Genomic DNA, 23960 nt, shown 5'->3' with positions numbered 1-23960 from the left:
ATTCGGCAGGCGGTAATAGCTCATCTCTGTTCGTCAAAAAAACGCGCCTTCGTAGTTAATATGATTACCAAAATAAGAATGAATCAATTAGAACAAAAGTCTTTTCCATGCCCTTGACCGACGCTCCGCTACCGTTCTCAATATGATAGCACAGGCAACTAATAATAGTCTAGAATCCCTTTGTAGGGGACAGCGCGGTACATACTCTGTTGTGCACTATTTAAGCGCCGCTCTCTATTAGAGGCTCATGGCTATTCCGAGAACGCGAATATAAAACTTCAGAGTCACAACGTTCTTTTAGGTCTAATAGAGTCGCGTTCCTGACATTGTATGCTTTACTTACAAGTTTTGAAAAGAAATAACCTCATTGTTAACCGGTGATTTTAGTTTTCTATTAACGTAACTTCAATTCTCTCGTGTTCACAGCAACTTTTTCAACGTGACCTGCCAAGTCGGCTTTCCCTTTACTAGTCTACCTCATACACGGCTCAGATCTTTGCTGGCCTAGTAATTTTATGCTTAATTGACAAGCCTCATATGTAAGTAAATCGAGGCTCCTGCAACAATTAACAATACATTTGTGCTTTCATACATTACATGTATCTTTACCTAATCTCTTAATTTTGTACGCGCTTGTGGCATGACTCAGATCATGTACTCTGATCATCGGAAGATAATAGGAACGAAATGACGTAATAATGAATTACTGACAGTGCGGCTTGTTAGCCAGCATCTGTCGTTCGTCTCCGATGCTAACAAGTGTCTCAACAGTTTAGTCCTATAAAGTTAATGTTCTCAGTATTTCAAATCCTTTGGCGCTATGTAGGAATTTGCTAAGGAGGATTTTGCCTCTAACCGTCGTTTGCCTGCCAACCTGTTTGATTAGTTCAAGGTAATAATACCCAATGCGTCAATACTGATTGCTGCCTATTCATCATACTCAGCATATCAGGTCCGATAAATATGGCAGGCTAGGCGCCAGACCAACCACTTATTGAAAATCAGCTTTAATTTGAAGTAAGTTGTACCTTAAATAGACCCTCACAGGTTTCATGGCCTTGTCCGTACTTTATTGAAATTATCATCAACGTTATCACGTTTTTCAAGTCACTTGCATTGATGTATCATCCGTGGGGCAATGGCCGGGTTGCTCTCCAACATGTACTTCTTACCTTCCTCGTAGGATGTTTTCCCTCACTTCTAAATCCGACCCAAGACAGCCTATAATACAGACTCGAATAACTTAACGTGTCGGCACAGATACAAAGATAAATGAAGATAAGGACGAGCTTATTTGAGAGGCGGCTTTGCGCCCTTAACGCTCACCGTCGTGAATGGTTGTGTATATCATGATAAAGCCAGATAGGCGTGGCGCATATTTTGCCATATTTTTCGCAAGTATGAGCAGAAGAAAAGAAAAGCCCGTACCTATGAAAAGATCTTTCGGTCGGTGGAAGGTATCTTCCGAAGCAAAAACCGATAAAAAACGTACCATCGCAATCACTTGTCTCTTCAGCTATTAAAATTTACTCTACGAACAAGTGACGACAGATATTTAACAGCGCAGCATGGCGTCAAATGGCTCGTTTCTGTCTTTCGCTTTCGATCTGCGAAAATCATAATTTCCAAAGCTCCTCGTAGCGCTTCTGTTGGGTAGTGCGGGCAGTAATGTCCTGAACCTGGAGACAGCGGCGCCTGCCTAGAGCCTACACGAGAAGAAAAAAGCGACCGTGGCTATGATAAAGTAGGTTGAATGATCTAAAACGGATACGCCGGCGCAAAAAGCAGCAAGAAAATTCTATGCGTTGTTTAACCGTACGATAAAGCTTTCATTTTCGTTATTTATTCTCCTACTTGTGTTAAGTGTGTCCATGCATGGAATAAAGATCTGCGTATGCAATGCTTACGGAAAAAAAACTAAATATTCCTGATAGCAGCCAAGGAAAGGCCGTTAGACTCGCGGACTAATAGCATCCTATAGGCACCGCATAACATAGGTCAACTGATACAGAATGATCGACAGCAGCACGAGCACGAAGTCTTCCTTCTGAGAGGAAGCTCGGCACCTAGAAACCTTAACTTGATATTTGTCTAATGTTAGAGGCGAAGAATAAAGGGGAATATTTGAATGATGTACGATCCATTTTGCCGTAAATACGATCGAATAACGTGATTACGATGGGTATTTTCGTCCACAAAAAGGAATGAAGCAAGTGCTAAGGACGTATGGTTGACATTGGCATAAATGTGTCAGTAGTCAATCGATTCGTATGTAATGCAACGCGTAATGATTCATTTGTCTTCGTGCTAATTGCTATCTTCAAAAGGCTCATTAAAACTGGCTGTTTCATAAAAAAAATTGTGCCATATCTAATTAAATTCCCGATAGCCAGCGTATGCACCATCGAAAAATCGGAGTCGAATAATCTTTGGCATATTTAGTTAAAGTTTAAGGTTTACAACGCACTACTAGGAGTAACAACAGAAGACCAAAGGAGAATTCAACCGACACCTTGGAAGTTCCAATCTTCATACACAAAAAACGGTTCACTCAGCAAATCTACTGCAAGGAATAACCAGAATGTGGCCTATAGTATTTTGAGCTTCCTTAGTTCTGTCCTAGGCTCAATAAATCATGATACCTAGACGTGTTCCATAACCTTAATTAAATTAGGCTTTTGCATTAAAAAAAACACTTCAAAAACAATCTTGATTTGTTCATCCGTACAACCTTTAAAACTCTAGAGCCTTAACAAGATCTAGCGACAGACAAGCAACTCAGCGGATCAATGGGCTCCAAACAGAATACAGTCGAACGGAAAAGGCCATCGAAAGGGTTTGTTAAATGTAACGTGTTAATAAACCTCTGGCTCTGTCTCAGAGGAGATAATTCTTTGTCGGTAGGAATACCCAAATTTTCACCAACTAAAATAGATGGATCACGTAACTATTTGATGTTTTATTGCTCAACCGTAAAGTCTCCTTTAAAGATATCTACGATACAAGAATTATTATGTTTTGTTATTAGTTTATTAGTTACTTGAATTCGCTTAAAAACTTGTTTTTTTCTTGCTTTTTTATTTATTAATTATGCCAACCAGTAATGAGCAGCTTCAGTTTTCTGCAGTTCCGTTCAGGACCAAAAGGCGAGATGATCGTACTAGGCATTATACTTTCTCGGGCCTCGCTGACTTTGATCACACAACATTGTACACGACACAATCTAACACCTACCTTATGATAAGATACACATAAGCCAAGTCCGCATGTGACTCTCATCTTCTGTCTACATGGACAGCTCGAACGCCGACCAATAAAAACAAGAATCATCAAAAATTGTTCACAGAGCGCGACAGAAATATTGATTTACGACTGCCTCCATTTGAAATAAACTAACCGACAAAAACCGTTTACATTCATAATCAGCAGGACCAAGATAGTCTGCACTGTTTCGTCCTCTTTCTGCTTGTCCGGTTGAGGACAAAGTTAGTTTGCATTAGTTGTCGTGAATTGCAACTGCTGCGCCCACTACTGGCTCATAACATTTGCGTGCTTCCCGGATATTGGGTCGGGTCGGGTCGGCTCAAATAACAATAGCGTTAACGGTTATAGCGTCGTGTTTATGCTGCTCTCGGCAAAGAGAAGCTGGCCAAGAGGTGACTGAGATATGGTCAAAGAGCGGCGAATAAAAAGTACCAATGATGGTAGTAGCAGCAGCAGCAGCAGTGTTCGATCGAGTTAATTTAGCCGCAGCCATTGACGTTAACAAGGGTAGGTAGCCAGGCAGGCAGGAAGGCAAGTAGGCCGCCAGCGACCGCCCGAGATCAACGGACTGAGCAATGCCTAATACTGATAAAAGGAATGAAGGTTGACCTTTTTTGATGCTCGCAGCGTAAGGCGGTGTTTGCTGGAAAGCTGAAAGCAGTAGAAGGCTACGGAAACGAAACGATTGTCAGGTCACCATTTCCACCAAATGCTGTCTAGTTTGATCATCACTGTTTCTGTATCGAAACAGCAGGTGACCCACCAGAAACATTGGTGACAGTAATAGTAAAAGTACTGGACAACAACTGAGTGTTTTCGTAACCGACAAAGCGACTCAGCCATATCGCGTTTCGACCGGATTCTTGAACACGAATACCTACACTTACATACTTGGACACACACAGATTGGCAAACACAAGGACTGTGACACAGCCTATACACGGTACCGACCCACTGTTCTCGAATCCAATAGAGAGCAGCCCATGTTCTCGTCGTGTTGTTTGTTGTAGCACGAAACGATCAAGACCGCTCTTGTTACACGTAGCAGCCGTAGCGTAGACAACTCGTTCATGATATAGCCAGAGTTATCTTTAGAAATTATTGCTTAATGCGGGAAATCGCAAGTTAAATTAAAGTGAAGCTAAATTAGCTCTCTATAGTACACGTTCACGGCCGGATCTTTTTATTTCTTTTGCTTGCTAGCGCACAGTAGCTACGACTCACTAGTATAGTTCGATCAAAAATGTGAAAATGTGGGCACCCCATGCGATTCCGATGATTCTAAAGACACAGCATCGACCAGTCCCCCTCTGTCCTTAGCCTCATTTAGCCTCAGATGCAGCAGCCGCAGCCGCCGCAGCTGCCGCTGCAGAGATCACAAGCATCCACATGATTTTACGCAGACGATATTGCACAGAACGAAAACATGCCTCTCCTTACCATACATATGACATGCATACTTGTAAATATTCTACTACATATAGCAACAAGATCGCTAGACGTGAGGCTGGATTATTCCGCGTACAAGTAGTGCTGAGGTTCAAGTAGTGCTTCGTCACAGGAATAAACAGGAGAACGGGCCAGCATTATAAGATCTAAAGCATTTCGAACTGGAATTTCTTTTTAAGTTATGAAGAATGAAGGCTGTTCTCGAAAACGGTTAGCATCGTATGTAGATACAGACATATATACATAATCATGACGTACTTGGAAATAGCTCCCTAAATATATATGCCCCCTCTATTAGCCAAGGAGTATGTTGCATGGAGTAGCAAAATATTTTGCTTCCTTATTATTTTGTTGCCAAACTCAGTGTTTTTACAATAGCTACACAAGGGGTTAGCTTAGAATCTGTCTACATATATAGATAACAATTATCTGGGCTGTCAACGGCCCACTGTCAGTTGTTCTTGGCTAACTGCCACGAATTTGCGCTTAAACTAAAAAACTTGCTGGTAAGGATGTTATCGCGACGCCATATTTAGGGCAACTTGATGGTTTGAAAGGTGAATTGACAGGAAGGTCATCATTACAGCAGGGGCATAGATAGCTGCAGAGCCATAATAGCTGAGTGAACTGCTGTTGTATATTAATCTGTAGTTCAGTATACGGTAAAAGCATAGCTCTTTCGATGATGAGCAGAGTGGTTCAACCGTAACCGAAGAGTCGCCTCTAGAGAAGAATGGATAAAACTAACAGAGTGGTCCTCAGGGGCAAAGAAAAAAGCAGCATCGTCTAAGGGATATGCGGGTTACTGCAGCAAAGACAGAAAGCAAGGCAAGTGGCAGAGAGAACGAATCGCTGGGTAGCAAAACAGGAACACGTAGCAGGACATAACGTGGAGGCAAAAAACTGTAAATATTTTTTTTTTTTTTTTTTTGCGTAGAGGATCTACACTGACGGGTAATGTACAGTGTGGATCAGACGCAACGAAAAACGGCAGAGAACGCCTTATAGGCACATAGTAGCAGTAATAGTAATAGCAATGGAGAAGTGAGCAACAGTGTCTCCAGAGCACAAAGCGAAAGCTGCTAATAAAAGCAACCTAATTGCTAACCGATACCACAGAAAAAACGAATAAAAACATGTTAACAAGTCCAATACGGACCGTTGAGTTTTGGGCATAATTTTAATAGTAGTCAGCACGTACTCGTCGTTGCGACAATGAAAAAATAGATTGACTCTGAACAATTGAGGCCGGTACGGAGCAGAAGGTTGACCGACAGACCGATAGGTCTTTAATACGCTGCAAAGACAAATACTGGACAATATTATGATCAGATTAATATGTCCAACCCAAGCAAGCCACTTAAACATCGTCGGCGTACTGGTCTTTACAATCGCCAGCCGCCGTTGCACCGGCAGCCACGGAACAAAGCGAGAAAGCTTACAACTACTTTTGTGTCAGGCCATTGTACGATTGGTCGGTAAATAAGTTTAAGCGAGTTTAGAGTCAGCTTGTCCACAGCTAGCTATACAAGTAAGTTTAAGTTTTCGAAGTTAGTAGCAGCAGTAACAGCTTAACTGTTCCGTTGGTGAGGGGGGAGAGAAGCGAATCGTAACATGACGTTCACTTCTTTTACCTTGGTATTGCTACCGTAGCTGCTACTACTACGTTGCAATCGTCGCAACGAATGGAAACAAAACAGCAGATGCTAGTGCACCACCAGATACAACAACGCCAAGCGTCTGCAAAGAGACCAGTTCAACAGCATCTCTAGACTAACCTCCTTTCTCCTGTAGCCATTACATTTGCAAGACCTCGTCTACGATACACGAAGTCTTTTAAAGCGCCCGAACTGAGTATCTTCTCTAAGCTTCGATTCTGCTTCGCGGAAGCATGTGCAAGACATAGCTCTGCACTTCGTTTGCAGCCACGCAATCGAGTTGACTATCACTAAGTAATTTGAGTTTTGCGTTCGGCATCCCCATTGAGCGTTCCATCAGACGGTTGACCTCTACACACCAAACGAAGTGCATTTATGTCCGGATTCAAACCTAGAGAACTGCGTGTTTCTAAGATTTGCAAGCAAACGCGTTACCCACTTAACTATCACTATGATTTGTGTGTCCTGAACATCCAGGATAGAAACAAACGATTCCGGACGTGGGTATCCGACAGCAAAAAGAAGAAGAAAAGCTAAACTAAGGGTTTGGCAGAATCGAACGAAAGTAAAGTTCGGGAGAAAAAGATGCCTCTCAGGCTTCTTTCTTGTCAGCGCCGTCGTCATGAGCACGAGCTGCGAGACAAGGGGCAAGGGCAACCTCTAATAACAGCGATGTAATTTTAGAGACAAAAGGCATCCACCATAAAGACTCGACATACATGTGATATAAGGGTAGTAACTAAAACGCGCATGGCAACGTCCGACACGCAATCGCTGCGAATTACCTCCAAGGGTTGTGTTAAATATGTTGAAAGCAATAATCAATAGGTAAATTTGAGACCGAAGAGAAATGGCCTGAAAGTGAGATGAGCACTACGAACGGGGATCGGAATTAGCCCTGGATCGCGAAGCAAAAAAGATAGTTTTGCGGAAAACTGATGTTATGCAGATATATACCATTGTCCATAAACATAAATATATAAACATATATATATTTGAATATCTTACATGGTATCTTTATGGCACCTTTGTAATACCCTATCGCCATACAGTTAGCGGACACTCTATATTATTATTAGTACTATATAAATGATATGTACATCATGAGATCGCGTCGTGGTGTCACTTCTAATAGTAACTGTCCGGCAAAACGGCTTGCAATTAAGTCAATATTATATGATATAACATATAAGTATATATCAAGTAAAGTAAAAATATTCATAGGTTCTTGGCACATGTGTTGACAAACTCGATAGCGGCAAAGATCTCATATTATCTAAACCTGGTACATGGATGTTAGCAAATTATTTATAATAATTTGCTAACATCCATAACAGTTGCACTGTATACTTGTTGTGTTGAGCATGATCCAAAGCATCAACATTTCTAGGTCGAATCTAATTTTGTTGACTAAAAGATATGTAGGCCAACTGATACTAACTATAACCATAAAGATAAAATTTCACAAATTTCAAAGAAAAAGTAGTTTTCTTAACGTGCGTAGATGCACTAGCCTTGGGAAAATACAACATTCAAGTGTCTGTGCGCTTCATTGTAAGTTAGTTTTAGGGCTGGCTAGGCGTCGGCAAAATGATTATAGCATATCTTAAGACGCTAATATTCATTCTAAGAGATGGTGCTACGTTTATGATACGTTTTCTACTACAAAATTAAAACAGCGATAAGTTTGCTTTGATCTGCTGGTATTACTACTCGATAACAAACTATCGAAACTCGTAAAACGCTAGTCTTTTTGAACGATGTAATAGGGTGATTTGGATTTTTACTCGATATTTTTAGTTTAGTTACGTAATAGTACTTACAGTTCAGGTGACATAAAGTTATATGTTTCGTATACAAGCAGGGTACTGACGAAGAGGACACACCCAATTGATATAGCTGCTCCGAGGTACGTTGGTTGCGTGAGATCTGCTGGCACCTTTCTGTATACATCCAGTCTAGAAACGAAACAAAAACATATCTATAGTTCACTTTTCTAAAGGCTACGAGCATTTGAAAAGAGCTTTTTATCATTACATTCATGATGTATGTTGTTTACTTATGTCCGCATATCTGTGCTTCGCTGAAACGTATTACACCTATAGATAATCTATAACTTCAAGTTATTAGTGCTTTGATAAAATCTATCGCTATGACATTATTTGTCGTTGTCCTACAAATGTATGTTAATGGGTCTGGCAACAGGGGTCATATTAAGCACGCTCACATTGTTAACGTAATAAGAACTCAGTTGTGCAATAACAATGTAGGGCAGAAAATTGATATCAGCCATTGATGTTTCCACCAAGGGTGTTACGGTATGGGCCATTGCGATCAGGGAGAATATCGTTTCTGCAAGATTTGTCAAACGAGCCTTATCGTCATCAAACAAGTACGGACGTTATGTGCTGATATAGAACTTCGACGATAATTTCGACCACATAGTGCAAATGTACTGCTTGTTATTATCAGTGCAACAATTATAATCTTCGGTCTATAACAGGAAAGGTCCACTTTGCAAGGACTATACACATTTTCTTGTCATGATTACCTATCATTTCGCTAGATAACTATAACGTAACGTTGGTTCGGCATTGGTCAGCAGGAACAAAGCTGAGATGAAGGAATTATGAAACTTCAAGGACTAACAAACCCGACCGCCAAGTAAAACATACAGCGGTCTCCATGACCGGTGGTCTTGCCATGATAGCACACTCTATGCAACACTTTTTTTTGCTTAAAAACGGCCGACCTTAAGTATTCTTCGCCAATTCAGACATTTCTCGAGTGACGTCGAACCTCAAAATAAAACCACCCTAGGATAATCAGAATTTTCCTAAAGGTGACTAAGTTTCAGCTTAACAAACTTCTAATAATGTATATAAGGCGGAATATATAATGCTGAATTCTTAGTCTACAAACGTTTAGTGAATGAACTCAAACTGTGTACGTGACATTCTTTATTGATAAAGTTAATTATGTATAAAAAAATCAAGCTCACTTAACCACGATAAATACGCTAAATTAATATAAGTGTATTAGTAGAGTTTTTCACATATCCGCAGAATTCGTTGTCATAAGATTCATTACGCGATCACCCTTGAGAATTACTTTATAAAACAACACAGTTTTGTACGACCGAATTCTCAACTGCAATCTCGAGTCGAATTTCGGCGAAAATGTGAACGTTTCTTGTATTCGTATACCAGCATGTCACCTTCAGATGTTTGTTCCACTTCAGTTATCTGCGAGTGTTGGATCTGATGAAAATTCCAACTGCCACACTACATGCGTTCCATTTTTATGCCAATAACCTTAGGAATCATTCCTAGCGAAAACTTTCAGTATGGTCTCATCTTCACGAACGCAATCGCCCATAACGCCACAGGGCGTGAATCAGGCAACCCTCGTGAGATGTCCTTATCGGCGGTCAGGGGGGCGGGCCAACCAGAGATATGTATTCTACGAAAAAGAAGCTACTACGCAAAATTCGTAACCGACCCGCACGCTTGTGTATTATTGAACTACTTTTAGGAAACAGCCGTTTAAATAGAGTTCCGAAATAGAACGCAGGTAGTATATCGCTTGTTCGAAAGTGGCTGCACCCGATAGGTTTCCCAGCTGTATCCACGAGCTGTTTAAAGGCGGAAGTTGCGAGGCACTCCAGATCGAGGGTCGCAGAAAACAATAGTGTAAACGCTGTTACTGTTACCGCTGTACATTTAATGTGTGCAGTTTTTATGCTTTTTTTCCCACGGCTGCTTAAATTCTCGCGATTTAATATTATAAATAATGTACTGTCTTGTCAAAAAGCGCCTATATAGTACGAGCTAGCCCTATTATATTTACTGAAGGGCCTGCTGTTACATCTTTACAGCTTTTAATACGTTGTTTCTCTCGAAAAACAGGCAGAATAAGTAGGCAAGACAGGCTTCATCGCTTATTGTGTATCACCTTGCCATAACGGTGCTATAATGCAGAACGAAGAGTAAAAATGTATTACATAGTTGCAACACGGACTAGAATTACAGACGCGTTCCAAGTAGACGACTCTTACTGTTATAGATATCCTATATGTGTGACGTTCATCACTGTACCCTTAATTCTAGTTCTTGCTGCATTGCTTTAGTTATAACATAGCAAAACAGGTTACAGTAGAACAGTATATCTTAATCGAAATGTGTAACCTAAGAGAAAAATTTTTTATAAGATATGAAGCTGATAATGAACCGAGTTCACTTGGTAAATGACATTGAGCTCAGTTAAGGCCAAATTATATTATTGTGAGGAAAAGGAGTCACCCTTAGCCGACAGTAGAAGCCGCTCAGTCAGCAGTTTACATGCAAACAATGCTGAACCAGGTCAATTAATCTCAATTTCATATTGCAACCGTAACAGTTCTATTTATTGCAACTACTGAAACCACCATGCCGCAGTAGATACTTTTTACAAAAAAAAAAAACAAATAGCAGTATTAGTATAAAATATCAGTAAATTAACGAATGTGCAGTACCGTTAGTGTCAATAGTAACAAATGTTAGTGTTAAGGAAAGTGTCATAGAATATAAACGCAGACTCCGTCTACTAAAATAAATAATCATTTTCTTCTAACAGTTTCGCTAATTAACAAACAGTAATTAAAGAAGATTAAGTGTCAATTGATACATAAAGCTCGGCAAACACTACAGAAACACCTTAAATGGGATAAAGCTTTTGCTGCTTTTGACATGGTTGTCTCCAAACCTAGTCATTCCTTCGCCATAAATTTTTCTTACTCATTTTCCTAGAAGCGCATCTGAATATATTTTTCTAAAATCGACTTTACAATCTATAATATATACTTTGAAAGCTTTTTAACGTTTTCTTTCTATATATATATATATATATGCAAACATGTGGCAAAAAATCACGAACTACGAAACTTATACTCTTGTACCCATTTTTAACGAACAACGAGTAAACAAAAACCTCGTTTAGAAAAAGAAGTAAGTGCAATTTATGGCGTGACTACTATTACGGATTTCTGGGTTCATATAAATAATAAGCACATTTCAAACAAATACGTAAAACAAAAAACAATAAGGGATATTAAAAACACAACACTTCTGTTTAAAGCAAAATCTTTTCTATACTTGTAGGAATCCGAAAGAGAGGCCTGATGGCAAGGCAAGGACGAAGCGAAATCACGAAAAACTATTATTATATCTCTAATTCAAACAAGAATCTTTTGGAACGAGTTTTAACATACTTCTCCGTTACACACTGCCCTAAATGGGCTGTTTCCATTGGTTCTCAAACTGGAAAGGCAGTGAGCACTTAAAGTCACACGACAAAAAACTGTGTGTACCCCGAAGGCACTCCGATCTAAGGCCACCCCCTGTCTGGTGAGAGTTATGCAAAAAAATATTTAGATTTAATCGTTCTCTGGTTAGCTCTAGAAAGGTATTATATGTGTATGCAACTAATCAGCTGGACCGGTCATAAACGAAGTCTCGAGCAGTGATTCAAATTCACGAGTGAGTAGCTAAATGCATCAGGGATCTGAGATAAGCGTATTCATTTACTCATTACTAACGTTATATGCTTCACTAAGCAGATTCCAACCAATTCCCATGAGATAATTGACCGCTGCCCATTTTACAGGTCAACTCGTAACTACGTTGTAAATTCGACGTAGCAGAACTATGCAGTCTTCTAATCTTTTGCTCTATATTACTGCTTCTTCTGATTTCGTATCACGGAATAAAACTTACAACTTATATTTCTGAACTTATGTGCGGCAACCCACTTGTTGTCCTGTTCACTCTATCTCTAGTCCGACACAGCCCGCGGCTCTATCGGATAAATTTGCCGGTTCAGGTATTCGTGATAGCCTGTTGAGCGAATCGATACTAGCACAAACTGACCGCGAGAAAGTCAAAAGGCGAAGCCAATACACTTCAACCGATAGTTCAAGACGATCTACTTCAACCATATCGCATAGTGTCAGCTTTCGCCTAAGCTGTACGGACGTGGACCATCTCACGCCGACCATAAGGCCATCACCTTACGCCAAACCTAAGGATCGAGGCGTGGTACACATAGGTTACGAAAGAAACTTAATTGGAATATTAGACACACTTGGTACAAATTATTTTACATACGGAACACCACAAAATATTGCTGAAGAATGTACGCCAACTAACCATTTAACTGGGGGATTTTAATACAGACCTCGAGCGCCTTCAGGTATCTCAGTATCGTGACTATTGACTAAATGTACTTATGTAATTATACCAGTGCATGTAGTTACGTAAACTCATTACGTAAGCCAGCCATCCCATTTGCAGATTCGACGCCTGCGTCGTTTGGCGGAAAGCATCCGCCTTTGGCACGATAAACATGGAAAAGAACTTCCCAAGGAATACATAACCATTACACCCCCCTCACTTGCTAAGGAGCTAGACAAGATTGAGGAGGAACAGTCGAAGGTAAAATCTCTTCATTGCTTTATTCCATCACTGATTGCACCGCTGCCTCACTTTTATTTTTCTGAAGTCCTAACCGTTCGGTGCTAAGTTGGCCATAACTGGCTCGATAAATGTTTGATGATTTGCAGAGCAAACGGGAAAGGAAGAATCGACGTCTCTATATTTTGCAAAAGGAAAAGGACAAACAGAAACGGAAGAAAAAAGCGAAAGATTCATTGTTTGGCCGATCGCCAAAAAAGGTTCTAAAGCCTCAGAAAAGCTCGCCGAAATCGAAAGATAAGTCAGGGTCAAAAGGAGCCCCGAAGTCTTCCAAACGGTCGCCGAAAGTGCCATCCGATTTCGATGATGGTCAACTTACAACCAGGTCACGGTGAAATCGGCTTGATCAAATGTCCCTATTTAGTTAGTAAAAATAACAACGGAACGCAAAATCAGCAAAGCTGCTAGCAAGCATTGACTACATAAACAAAAGTCGGCTCTATAGGCGAACATCTACTCTTTGGATGAGATTTAACAGCTAATCATAGACGTAGAAATAATTAAAATCATAGCGGTTTGCCATTTCAGCCGAAAAAGAAATGACGGTTAGTTAAAGTGAACGATGCTTTTCAATATATGTGCGCCTAATGTAGGACGTTTAGACGATCGGCATAGGTCAGGCTTTTCAAAAAGATAGGCCCATTTTCTACAATTTTCTACAATGCAGTTCTAATTTTCATATATGTTTCCACTAATAAAGTCCGTTGGTATGCTAAACGCTCTGAGTAATGCTACGTAGTAACAGGCACTATACGTGAAATACATTCATACTAATTTAGAGAGAGACTAATTTAGAGAGCGGAGATTAGCTAAGCTGAGGGTACCATTATTTTGTTGTGTGAAAGCTCGCTGTGTAATGGTATCACTGCAATCACCAGTTTTAATAATAAAAATTCGTACGCTCTCAGACGGGTTTAACGGTAATGGGTCTTGTTAACGTAGAAATGTTTGATGTACACCAAATGCAACAGTGTAACTTTTCAATGTAGTGTGTCACTAGCTTAATCGCTTAATGGTTATCTTGATGATAAACTCATGTACTAATGACGATCTAGAGCCCTCTTTTCTTGTAATATAAGGCGACGCTAATTATAATTGAGATATCATTGGGAAAGCTGAAATGCAGCCAAATTGTGGCTTGTTCAAGCAGGCGCATTAATGCCTGCGCTATCTCGTAAGCAGCAGAGCAGCTATACGCACAATAAAGGAGCAGTGATAATGTTTTAGTAATTTTCCCTTGTTTATCGGATATTTCATAGCTTTTCGTTTTCAACTAAACACGAAAAATATGTCGACATGAATAGGATTTGAAGAAGACAGTTTATCGATAATGAATGCGCTATCAAAAAATACAAGGTTATGTCACTAAATTATAATCCGACTATAAAAATTAGTAAGATTTAGAGCCCTTACCAAATGCAACGTTAACCCAATGTAACGCTAAGCGTATTAAATTGAACTCTTACAGTTATTGCCAAGAAGAAGTTTTAATAAACGGAGGTTAAAGTATATGGCTTCCTTAGTTAAATTTCTTCATATTAGCATTCTACGTGATGTGAACATCTTTAACAAATATAAATTCCATGATAAATTTAATTATTAATAAATTCACTAAAATGAACCATATTAACAGCTGAGACGCGCATACAGCGATACCCGATCACAACGACTGACCCCGATTTATTTGGGTACATACGGCTCGTATACTAAAGTAGATCGCCACACTGTTCACGCGAAATAAGGAATACACTATATCTATCACGACGAAGAATTCGATTCTTAACACAAGTTCATTAAAATTCTAGCTTTGTTAGTATGCTTTCATTTTATTATTATATTTGTTTTAAAAATATTATTAATTCCAAATGAAAAATATCTCACTGCAATCCGGTTGTATTGTCAAAAACATCTATGCAATTTGATAACTAGGTTGGTGAAGATCAATAATCTTAAACCAGCCCATCTTAAATACGTGATTTCATTTACTGTAAGTACAGGGCGCCTCGGTTGGTTCAATGCCGATTCCTAGCTATTGGAGCCCCATAAATAAAGTCAGCTTTATCCGCTCTCCGGTATGTTAAGGTCAGTGGTACGAACTACCTTTTCTAGCTAGCAGTCAATGGGCCCCAGCTTCCCGATCGGAAGAGTAAGATCGTCGACAACGTGGCAAGCTGCAACCCAAACGAAGGTCGTCTACGCTAGCCTATACCTTCGACTAGCTGCAACTTGGTGACTCCGAAGCACACTATATTATATGATCTCTCAACTGTGCCTTGCGGAATCAAATTCGTTTCTCAAACCGTTGCCAACTTGTAGCTAATTATGATGAATACATTACATATTCACTCTAGACCAATAACTTCTCGCAATACCAAGATCAAATTTCTTTGAAACTGACACCTCGCTTTTACTAAGAAATCAATAGATCATCGAAAGTTCATTCCGACAATTTATGAAAATGTTTACTCTTCAATACCTTCAACAGAAATCTTGTAGCTAAAAATTGATTAGGCAAGACGTGTCTAGTTGAGACGGCATAATCGTATGTTTACGCTTCACTATAACCTATTCAGACCCCAGCGCCACCTGCTCTGAGAACAATGCTTATTGCATCGTAGTTTTCACCTTAAAAATAACATATTTTGGAAATATTTTTCCAGAAATTAATGCAAAGCGTTGTAAAGTACTAAACTCCAACAATGCAATATAATATAGAGTCTGATTAGAAAATTCTTAGAAGACAAACTTCTTTGAAATGGGACACCAAATAAATTCGTAACTTGTCACAGAAATGATAAATTTGTTGCCACGATGCCCTCTTTCCAACATCGTTCGGACAGGTGTCGCGTAACCGTCATCGACAATCTATTTCGATGACGGTTAAAAGAAGATCGTGCACATAAAGAATACGGAGGATGCACGGAGATCAGCTGACCACTGCTGGCTACAGCGCTCTCCTGTAAGCTGCTAACAACACCATACCCAGGGAGGCTAAGGTGGAGAAGATGTTCGTTGACAGGCTCTGTCTAAGGAAGGAGCACACTCACCGGCGAATATCGAAGCCCATTGTACCTCTTGTCGCACTTGTCAGTGTTCAGCAGCAGTACAAATACGACAGCAGGTGTATCAAAAAATTGTGACCACTATAATGGCCCGTTAGCAAACAGTTATTGCACCGATAGACATGCAGACACACTCACAAGAGCCGAAATATATATATTTCATAAACTGTACAAATGCACGCCACAGTAAGGCTCAACGGGATCCGATCTCGCTTCAGCCACTATTCAACTCTATAATACACACACACACACGTCACGATTATAGACGGCTAGAAGACCGGCGGCGGGCGGGCAGGACGATAAACAAAGTCAATCGATTAGACGGCGCGCCGTCTGCTTTAAACGTTTGGCGGACTTTGGAGTAGCTCTCCGGCTCGACAATTAAAGACTTTGCATATAAGAAAATCAAGTATCGAGGGTAGTCACACTCTTGAACTAAGTGTTGATATGACACTTAGCAACTAGTCCGTATCCATGAATTCCAATATTAGTAGGTGCGTTGAAGCAAACGTTTATGTAAAAGTATATTGAGAACTTTTCCACTTGTTCAGGAAAGACGTAATGCTCCACTTCACATGTTGAAATCGGCCTTGCTAGAAGGTAGCGCATATTATGTTTGCTTGATTTTTCCTGAAGCGTGGCCTTTTTTTGGCTACAATACTCCAGCGTGTCACAATAAGAAAAGCACATATCCTAAGCTAAGTTACTGGTCAAAAATACCCTAGTGAAATCGTGACGATCTAATACTGTACTAAGTAACGATCTTATGTAGATATAAAGATGATGAGTTGGTTTGACCGTAATGGCAGTAAGAAGTAAAATTGAATCTAATAGACCAAGAGAGCCTAACTCGCTAAGTCTGCGAGAGAACTAATCCAAGGATTGACACAGGAACCAGCTAAAGTTTGAAGCTGACGCCTGATAATGCGATTCTATTTCTTTACTTGTAATCGAAAAAATGGTAGCATGAAAAGTGCATTAAAAATTATAGAGCGCTATATAGTTTTAATTTTAATGATCTGTGAAGGTCAGGTTTGCTACTCTTGAAATTCTTTTAGGAGAGACCATAGGAACACAAATGAAAATTTTGAACTCTCACGGACAAACTTCTCATTTACCGCCTGGACGGTGTAGATCTCTCTTTCTGGCACGGTGATTTGTTAATTCTTTGTTATTTCCGTTGCAATCTACTTCTTCAGACAAGCCTAGCTAATAAAATCAACACTTCCGAGTTTACAAAAATTGAAGAGCTTTTGGTTCCTTCTACAGTACGTTTCCTGAATCATTTGAGTGACTATAGCACACCGAATAAGTCAGATAAAAGTAAATATTGGACACGCTATACTCAATGGAATTTGTTCAATGAAAAAAAATAGAGATAGCGTATGAAGCACTAGCATATAAATGGGAACCAGATTAAATATGGATATTGAAACATGATGGACAGACAGAACAAAAAGAACAGTATTATCTTATGCTTTTTGTCTTTACCACACCGTATACTATTTGACCAACTAAGTCATACTTTCAATATTTAAAAAAGTTAACTTAATATTCTCAAAAGTTTGCCTCGGATCACTCTACAATGCTTAAGCAATGGAAGCACTCTGAAAATGTTTTTTGAGCTTTGCCCTGTAAAGTAAGTGGGAGGTCCAGCTAGACGTTCACTAAGCGCTATGTCATATAGGTACCCCTTTGTCGAAGGAATTCGGTATCGGCCTTCTTTGTTTCTCAATGAACGACCAGATGTAGCAACCCATAATATTTTAGCAGATGCCCTCTACAGATGATGTGATTCGTCATTTTTCGTTGTACCGATTGATAACGTATTCGCCTCGCACCAAGATCAAATCAGCTGAGATACTACACTGGAACCGTAAGGGAAAAAGCGTTCGTGTACGATTCATCCCATTCAAAATGTTTGAATAACTAGAAAGAATTTGCTAATGTATGTATATTAATGTATACACCTGCGAGCGAAAAAATATCGATTTCGTTTGGCTTAGGTTCTTGTCACAGCATTCTAAGGGTCAGTTACACTAAACAACCAAACAATATATTTATAGCAATCTTTTAACAAAGTTAACTTACACGAAATGATTTTCTGTTGCTAACTCTATACGCGGAAGAAATTTGCAAAAATCCATTTTAATGATACACTGAATAGATTTGCCGCTGTTTGAAGCTTCTATATCAGAGTTTCCTGATACCTTAAGATGATTTCGACGTCTGTCGGAAATAGTGCATATCATTTTTCGGAGCAACTGCCATTACGTGTCTTCAACTTACGATTGCAGTCGACATATGGTTCTGCTTTTTCGAAGGAGTGCCATTAGTAATTGTAATCTGTCCTTGAAGGGTTGTTCCTTGTAGTTGAGGGCTGCTTTGCGATATGGTCTGCTTCTTTATTTAATTACACCTGCCGTGTACTATATATCGTTCTATATATATATATATATATATATATACATGCTGCCACTTTATTAATATATTGTTCTGTTGTGTTTCCATAGAAGCTACTTTCTTGTTTCGCACTCATTTTACCGGTATTAGTGAATCTGAAAATTATATTTCTTGTGCAGTTATGCACTGCTGGGTAATGAAGATTAACCAGGGATACTCTTTTTTTTTTGTATTTCACCTGGCAATTGCAAGCGGGACTTCAGGAATGGCGATATATTAAATCGGCCGTTGGTTGGATTTTCTATTCGTGTGTGCCTAACAGAACAAACTATCTATGTTGTCATGGAAGTATTAGTTTGCTATAGAATGCAATGAAAGTAATGAGCAAAGAGTAAATTATCCGATTTCTTTAATCGGCCCATCTCATCTAAAGTCACATTATCAAAAAAAGTATTTGTGTTTTGATTTTTTAAAGTATCTTGAAAAATCATTATTTTCCATGTTGGCTATAAGGATGACGGTTTATAATTTTAGCCAATAGTCTAAGAACACTATCTAGTACGTTAAACGTACACACGCATTGTTAGTAAGAGTAAATCGATACCGAGCAATACGGACGTAAACTACGAAATGCCCTTGTTCACTCGGAAGTGAACATCTACCAAATCTTTTAATGCACGTCTTTTAAACATTTGGTGATCCTAGAATTCCCTATTCTAAAGGCCCTGTTAGACAGACAAACAACTGGTAGTCATTTGATCACTGCTCGAACTGGCACAATATAAAATACCCATTTGTCTTTTCCATCACGGTTTCGTACGCTTGGGTTCACGTTAATATGCGACCCACGTCATCAAATAATTAGCCCTATATAGTAAATACTTTTGCTGAATACTAGATCAGTGCCTTGCGATTTTAGGCAACTTTGACAGGTAGTCAACTTAACCTTTTGCCCACCAAAGAAAGAAGAAATGTTCCGACCCAGAAATTTCGAAACACTTTTTTCTCTCTACATATGCATTTACATGCAAAAAAAAACAAAAAGAAAAACAAAAAAATGCGCTGGAGCTCACCTTCAGCACTGTCAAACTTTGGCTAGTTTTTACTTTATTTTTGCCATCTACAATGAATAATCTCAATTTTGTTACAGTTTCAATTTCAGTGAAATAAAGATCGCGCAATTAATTTTTCTGCGCAACATTTGAAGTGTGTTATCATTGCGAACTATTGAACGCTTTCGAGCTGTCGAACTTATGTCTATAACTGTTTTTTAGGCGTCCCAATTGCTATTCAAAGAGTTTATAAGCGTCCTTGTAGATAAGTAACATCCTACGAAAATATGGCCACCAGATGGCGTAGATGTGGTACGACGAAGGTAACAAGGGTAAGGATCGTCGCATTACTGACAACGAAATCAGTAACCGGATTAAGACGCACTCTTCCGTTGACCTTTTGAGACGAGGGCTTCGTTTATCGTGTTCAGACGTTTTGCAGGGATAATTGTACGAAACCAGATACACTGATTTTGATAAAAGGTTCTTGGGATGTGAAGCCACCACATTTATTATTTGTTTCGCAATTAAATTATTGAAGCTATAGGCATCTTACAGGAAAAGCACTTTCTGAAAAGAAGATAATTGTCGGCCTCATCCGTCTATAATCACCTTTCCCTCGATGACAGGTTGTGTCCACCTATTCGATGAACAGTCTCGAGGTACGCTACGCACAACCAGTTGACTAGTATTGTATAGGAAGCATTAAACGATCTTCCAAAATATTTGCAAACAATACAAAAACTATCATTATTATTTTTGGCGCAAATGCATGTCCGATACATTGCATTGATGCTGGTACGCACGTGTTAGTGTTTGTGCGTATCTCAAAACGTCGCTTTCCATTGCTTCCTACTGACTTCTAACTTGACTCGCGTTTTTATCCCTCCAATATCCACTCGAGGGACAGTCATGAAGCCTTATTTCACGGTTCCTGTACTATAAACGCTAACTTGCGCCACGATTTAGCATTATGTTGCTAACTATTACAACTAAAACAATTCGTACCCACATGCACGTAGAACTTTATTTTCGTTGTAATGAAAAGACATTTTTTAAATCTTTCCGCTTTTCTCTGACCGGCTTTTTACCCTCACCTACTGCTCCGAGTGAGCACCCTTGAGTCGATCGGCCGTCGATCGTTGGGCGCGCGGGGGATCTAGTCTCGCTCACGGAGGCGGCGTCCCCTCTCACCCTTCTTCGCCTGTACTAGCAGCAGCGGCCATAGCCAGTAGCGCCGTCTGTGTTGCGCCGCGGCTGCCGCTACCGCTGCCTCCGTCTCCCTCAGCCTCTGGCTCACGTTGTCGCCGTTGTGTTTTGTTCGCGTTAGCCCACCGTTCGTCAGTTGTTGCGTGGCCGGCGTGCGGAGTAGATCGCGTGCCCATTGTGGCGACGCGCTAAGGTTCGTCGTCGACTTCGTCGTCAGTGTGTGTAGTGTTTATGCTGCTGTGCCGTTAGCACGGTTACAGTGAGCCTGTCTCTCCACCCAAACACCCACCCATCCATCCCTAACCTGAGTGCCAATGGCGGCGAGTGATGACGAATGACGAGAAATAATCGTTAAAAGGAATAAAAACAACGAGCAAGCTTTCGTCAGTTTTCAGTTCTTTTGACTACTTATTATCGTGGTATTACGGTCCAAATGGTAATCGTGCATCAAAGCGATTATTTGCTACGCGCATTGTGGATATAGTTCAATGGTACTATAGCAACGCTTTTCTGTGTTACATATTTCGTTTGCTATTCAGTGCTACGTTACTACTTTGTAGTGAACGCTGCTACGATACGAAATACTATTATTATGATTGTTAGCATTAATACGATCACCGTAGTTGTTTCACTAATATCACATGGTTGACTATTACCGCTGCCGTCGCGACACAATTCGACTGATACTAGTTGCAGCAGTAATAAAAAAAAGGCATTATTCTCGATGTTACATATCATATCGAAACAAACGTGACACGCGATATCGTCCTGTGTAATGTTGACCTACTCGTATATGGCATCGTTTCGTAGTTGCATAGATTCGCAGCGGTTGAGAAGTTCTAACAGTGATATAACAGTGAAGTCGTCGTGCCTTGCTGCTGCTGCTGCTGCTGCTGCTACTACTACTGGTGCTGCTGGTGCTGGTGCAATTCCTACGTGAGAAAGACCGAGCTATATATGTATATATACGACGTAGGGATGTGTGGGAATGTAGCATTTGCAAGTGAGGAATCTATCTGTCTCGGTAGCACAACTACATCTCAGTGACGGGAACAAGACTGGTCACAGCATCTACGGCAGTGTTAGATAGGTCGTGCTGTGCTATCTCCAATTGCCTGTTGTATTGCTACAGCCAGCTCACATCATCGCTGCTACTACGAGCCGCCGCAGCAGCAGCAGCAGCAGCAGCAGCAGCATCCATTGAAGGAACGAAGCTGAGCTATCGATCCTCTTGGCGAACGGAAGCGAAGCTGTGTAAGCCAGTGTGTCTGGTTGTGCGCTAAGTGCTAATCGGAGACGAAGGTGAACAGAATAGGACAGGCAAGAAGACCAAGCTGCACTTTTTGAATGCTAGTGATATCGAAGTGAAAATATCTTCAGCCAGAGATATGTCTCTGTATCTATTATCTACTAGCCGTAGATGTTTAGTCTTCTTCGTGTGCGATATCATTACTGCTATCGTAATAGTGACTGTTATTACAACAGCTTCAACAATTCGTGTGTAGAGAATGTGCGTGAGAGTGCTTACTTGTTGAGGGTGTATCGTATGTCTTTACTTTTCTTCTGCGTTCGTCTCAGTTCCTCTCGCTCGAGGAGTTCGATTCTCGCGAGAGTTTCCGCATCACGTCGTCGCTTATCATCGTCAATCATCAGTCAATCAATCAATCGTGTAGAATCGCTGTTTGTTTTAGTTGGTTACCTATCGTTGAAACCAGCACAGAAGCAGGATCAACGCGATACTGGACAACAACGGCGTGCGACATCGTGTTCGGTGGTGCTTTTGTGTCTGGCAAATACAATCTGGTACAAAATTTGTACCATTTTTTTGTCTCTACAGTAATTTGTGCGATAACGGCGGTGGCCGCAACGGCAGCAGCGGCAGCGTCGACGGAACGCTGCATGATCTAATAGGCCGTGGTGTCTAGTCGTCTTGGACGAATGTTGTTGACATGGTTTGAAGGCGGAGCAAATCCTTGTTACGTTGCAAATGTTCATTCTCGAGAACTGTAAACGTACGTAGTTGTCCCTAGCGAAGCAGTGGGTTAAATGTCAACGTAATACCATCACATCGTCCACCCTCACAATAGCCGAATCAGAATCGTATCTATCCTCCAGCACGGCTTAAACTCTGTACCCCTTCCGCCCCCACTTCCGTCGTCCTTCTTCATCCGTACAATTAGCGTTGCGGAGACGGCCGTCCGATGCCACTGCTTCTGCAGTCGCCTGGCATGTTCCTCTGTGGCGGCAAGGGAAGTAGTGCTGCCAAGGGCCCGCCGCGTTCCCCGGGGCCTCATCTCGGGACGCTCGGGCCACACCTGGCCGCCCACCACCATCATCAACAGTCGTTCCAGGTGGTGATGGCTCTGTCGTTCTCGTGCGAGAATCTGCGCAACCATCTCGAGGATTCGTTGGCGTCGCCGCTGCGACAGCGAACTGTGTCGGCAACAAATACGAATTCAGTGACAGGAGCGGCAGCGCCGACGGCGACGACAATAAACACTACGACCGGGTCGGCGGTGGCAACGAGCGCGGGGGCGCCTGTGACAAACCTCGCAGTACCCCCAACAACAGCTGAGGACGCGGAGCAACGCATCCTCATCCTTGACTGCCGGCCATTCTTAGCCCATTCTGAGCGGCGGATCGGAGGTTCCGTTAACGTTCACTGTCCGGCCATCCTTAGACGGCGGCTCGGTAACAGACTGCCTTTACGGACAGTTATACCCGACCGGGAAGTGCGCGACAGACTTCTAGCAGGACTCTATTCGCCTGTCGTACTATATGAAGAGGCAACGTGTACACCCGGGTCACAGCAACAGCAGGATTCGATGGCAGCATTCGTCGCCAGATGTCTACAAAATGAAGCTGGAGTTAGCAGTGTTTACATTCTTGAAGGTATGTCCATAAACGCTACTTTGATTGCATAGAAGAACAGGTAAAAAGACACTCGTATCTTTATATGTAGACAGGCTTAATAATGCTGTTGGCATGGTGTTTGTACTCGTTTTACACAACTAGATATATTCTATGTTTTCTCAAATTGAAAAGAAGAATCATAGCTGAAATGCGTAATCAAATAATCATAACGAAAGCCTGATTGTTGTGCTGGCCTGTGAAAAAGCGTAGAGACGAGGCGATAACGCACACGAAGAGAGTAAACACAATATAGAATAGCAAAAAAAATGTGGGCTCGAAAAAGAGGCTATTTAAAAGTGAAACTATAGCCCTATTTGAATCGAAAAAGACGAAAGGAAGTTCGATATCTGAATATATATTCATTGTGTGCGACCAGTCCGTATGACGTCCATCCATGGACATGTGTACGTACCGTGGATACCTAGTGTTCAGCTTTTGCGC

General features: G+C 40.8%; 3 protein-coding genes and 1 long non-coding RNA gene across 7 annotated transcripts in view; 2 read left to right on the top strand and 2 right to left on the bottom strand.

Annotated features, from left to right (window-relative positions):
• Positions 1-16191, bottom strand: part of LOC111268955 (endoplasmic reticulum-Golgi intermediate compartment protein 1) — a 67370-nt gene extending 51179 nt beyond the window's left edge. For 2 of the 3 annotated variants that reach the window (XM_022848223.2, XM_022848221.2), the window contains exons 1-2: positions 15928-16191; positions 8195-8329 (exon numbers count right to left, since the gene is read on the bottom strand). In XM_022848223.2, the coding sequence (XP_022703958.1) occupies positions 8195-8329; positions 15928-15947 (155 nt within the window). In that variant the 5' untranslated portion in view covers positions 15948-16191. Of the gene's footprint in view, positions 1-8194; positions 8330-15927 lie in introns of those variants that run through there. The other variant, XM_022848222.2, reaches the window with a different exon arrangement.
• On the bottom strand, positions 1035-4613 carry LOC111268964 (uncharacterized). 2 transcript variants are annotated; one of them, XR_002685482.2, is made up of 3 exons: positions 4216-4613; positions 1493-1706; positions 1035-1242 (listed from the first exon to the last, which is right to left on the bottom strand). It is a non-coding gene; the product is annotated as an uncharacterized LOC111268964 (long non-coding RNA). The 2 variants fall into 2 exon arrangements; XR_002685483.2 differs by having other exon boundaries at positions 1035-1221; positions 4216-4607.
• LOC111268961 (uncharacterized) lies at positions 4719-13597 on the top strand. Its single transcript, XM_022848238.2, has 5 exons — positions 4719-4923; positions 11510-11755; positions 12187-12445; positions 12701-12841; positions 12970-13597. Exons 2-5 carry the CDS (start codon positions 11643-11645, stop codon positions 13213-13215), a joined length of 759 nt encoding a protein of 252 aa, XP_022703973.1. The 5' UTR covers positions 4719-4923; positions 11510-11642; the 3' UTR covers positions 13216-13597.
• Positions 16192-19396: 3205 nt separating the features above from the next.
• The window catches only part of LOC111268975 (dual specificity protein phosphatase 5), a 68453-nt gene continuing 63889 nt past the window's right edge, over positions 19397-23960 (top strand). Inside the window, exon 1 of the mRNA XM_022848264.2 lies at positions 19397-23498. Within this exon, the coding sequence (XP_022703999.1) occupies positions 22808-23498 (691 nt within the window). The 5' untranslated portion in view covers positions 19397-22807. The remainder of the gene's footprint in view (positions 23499-23960) is intronic.

The sequence above is a fragment of the Varroa jacobsoni genome, unplaced genomic scaffold (assembly GCF_002532875.2).
Source record: "Varroa jacobsoni isolate VJ856 unplaced genomic scaffold, vjacob_1.0 scaffold_1338, whole genome shotgun sequence".
NCBI lineage: Eukaryota > Metazoa > Arthropoda > Arachnida > Mesostigmata > Varroidae > Varroa > Varroa jacobsoni.
This window is presented reverse-complemented; position numbering and strand designations above follow the sequence as displayed.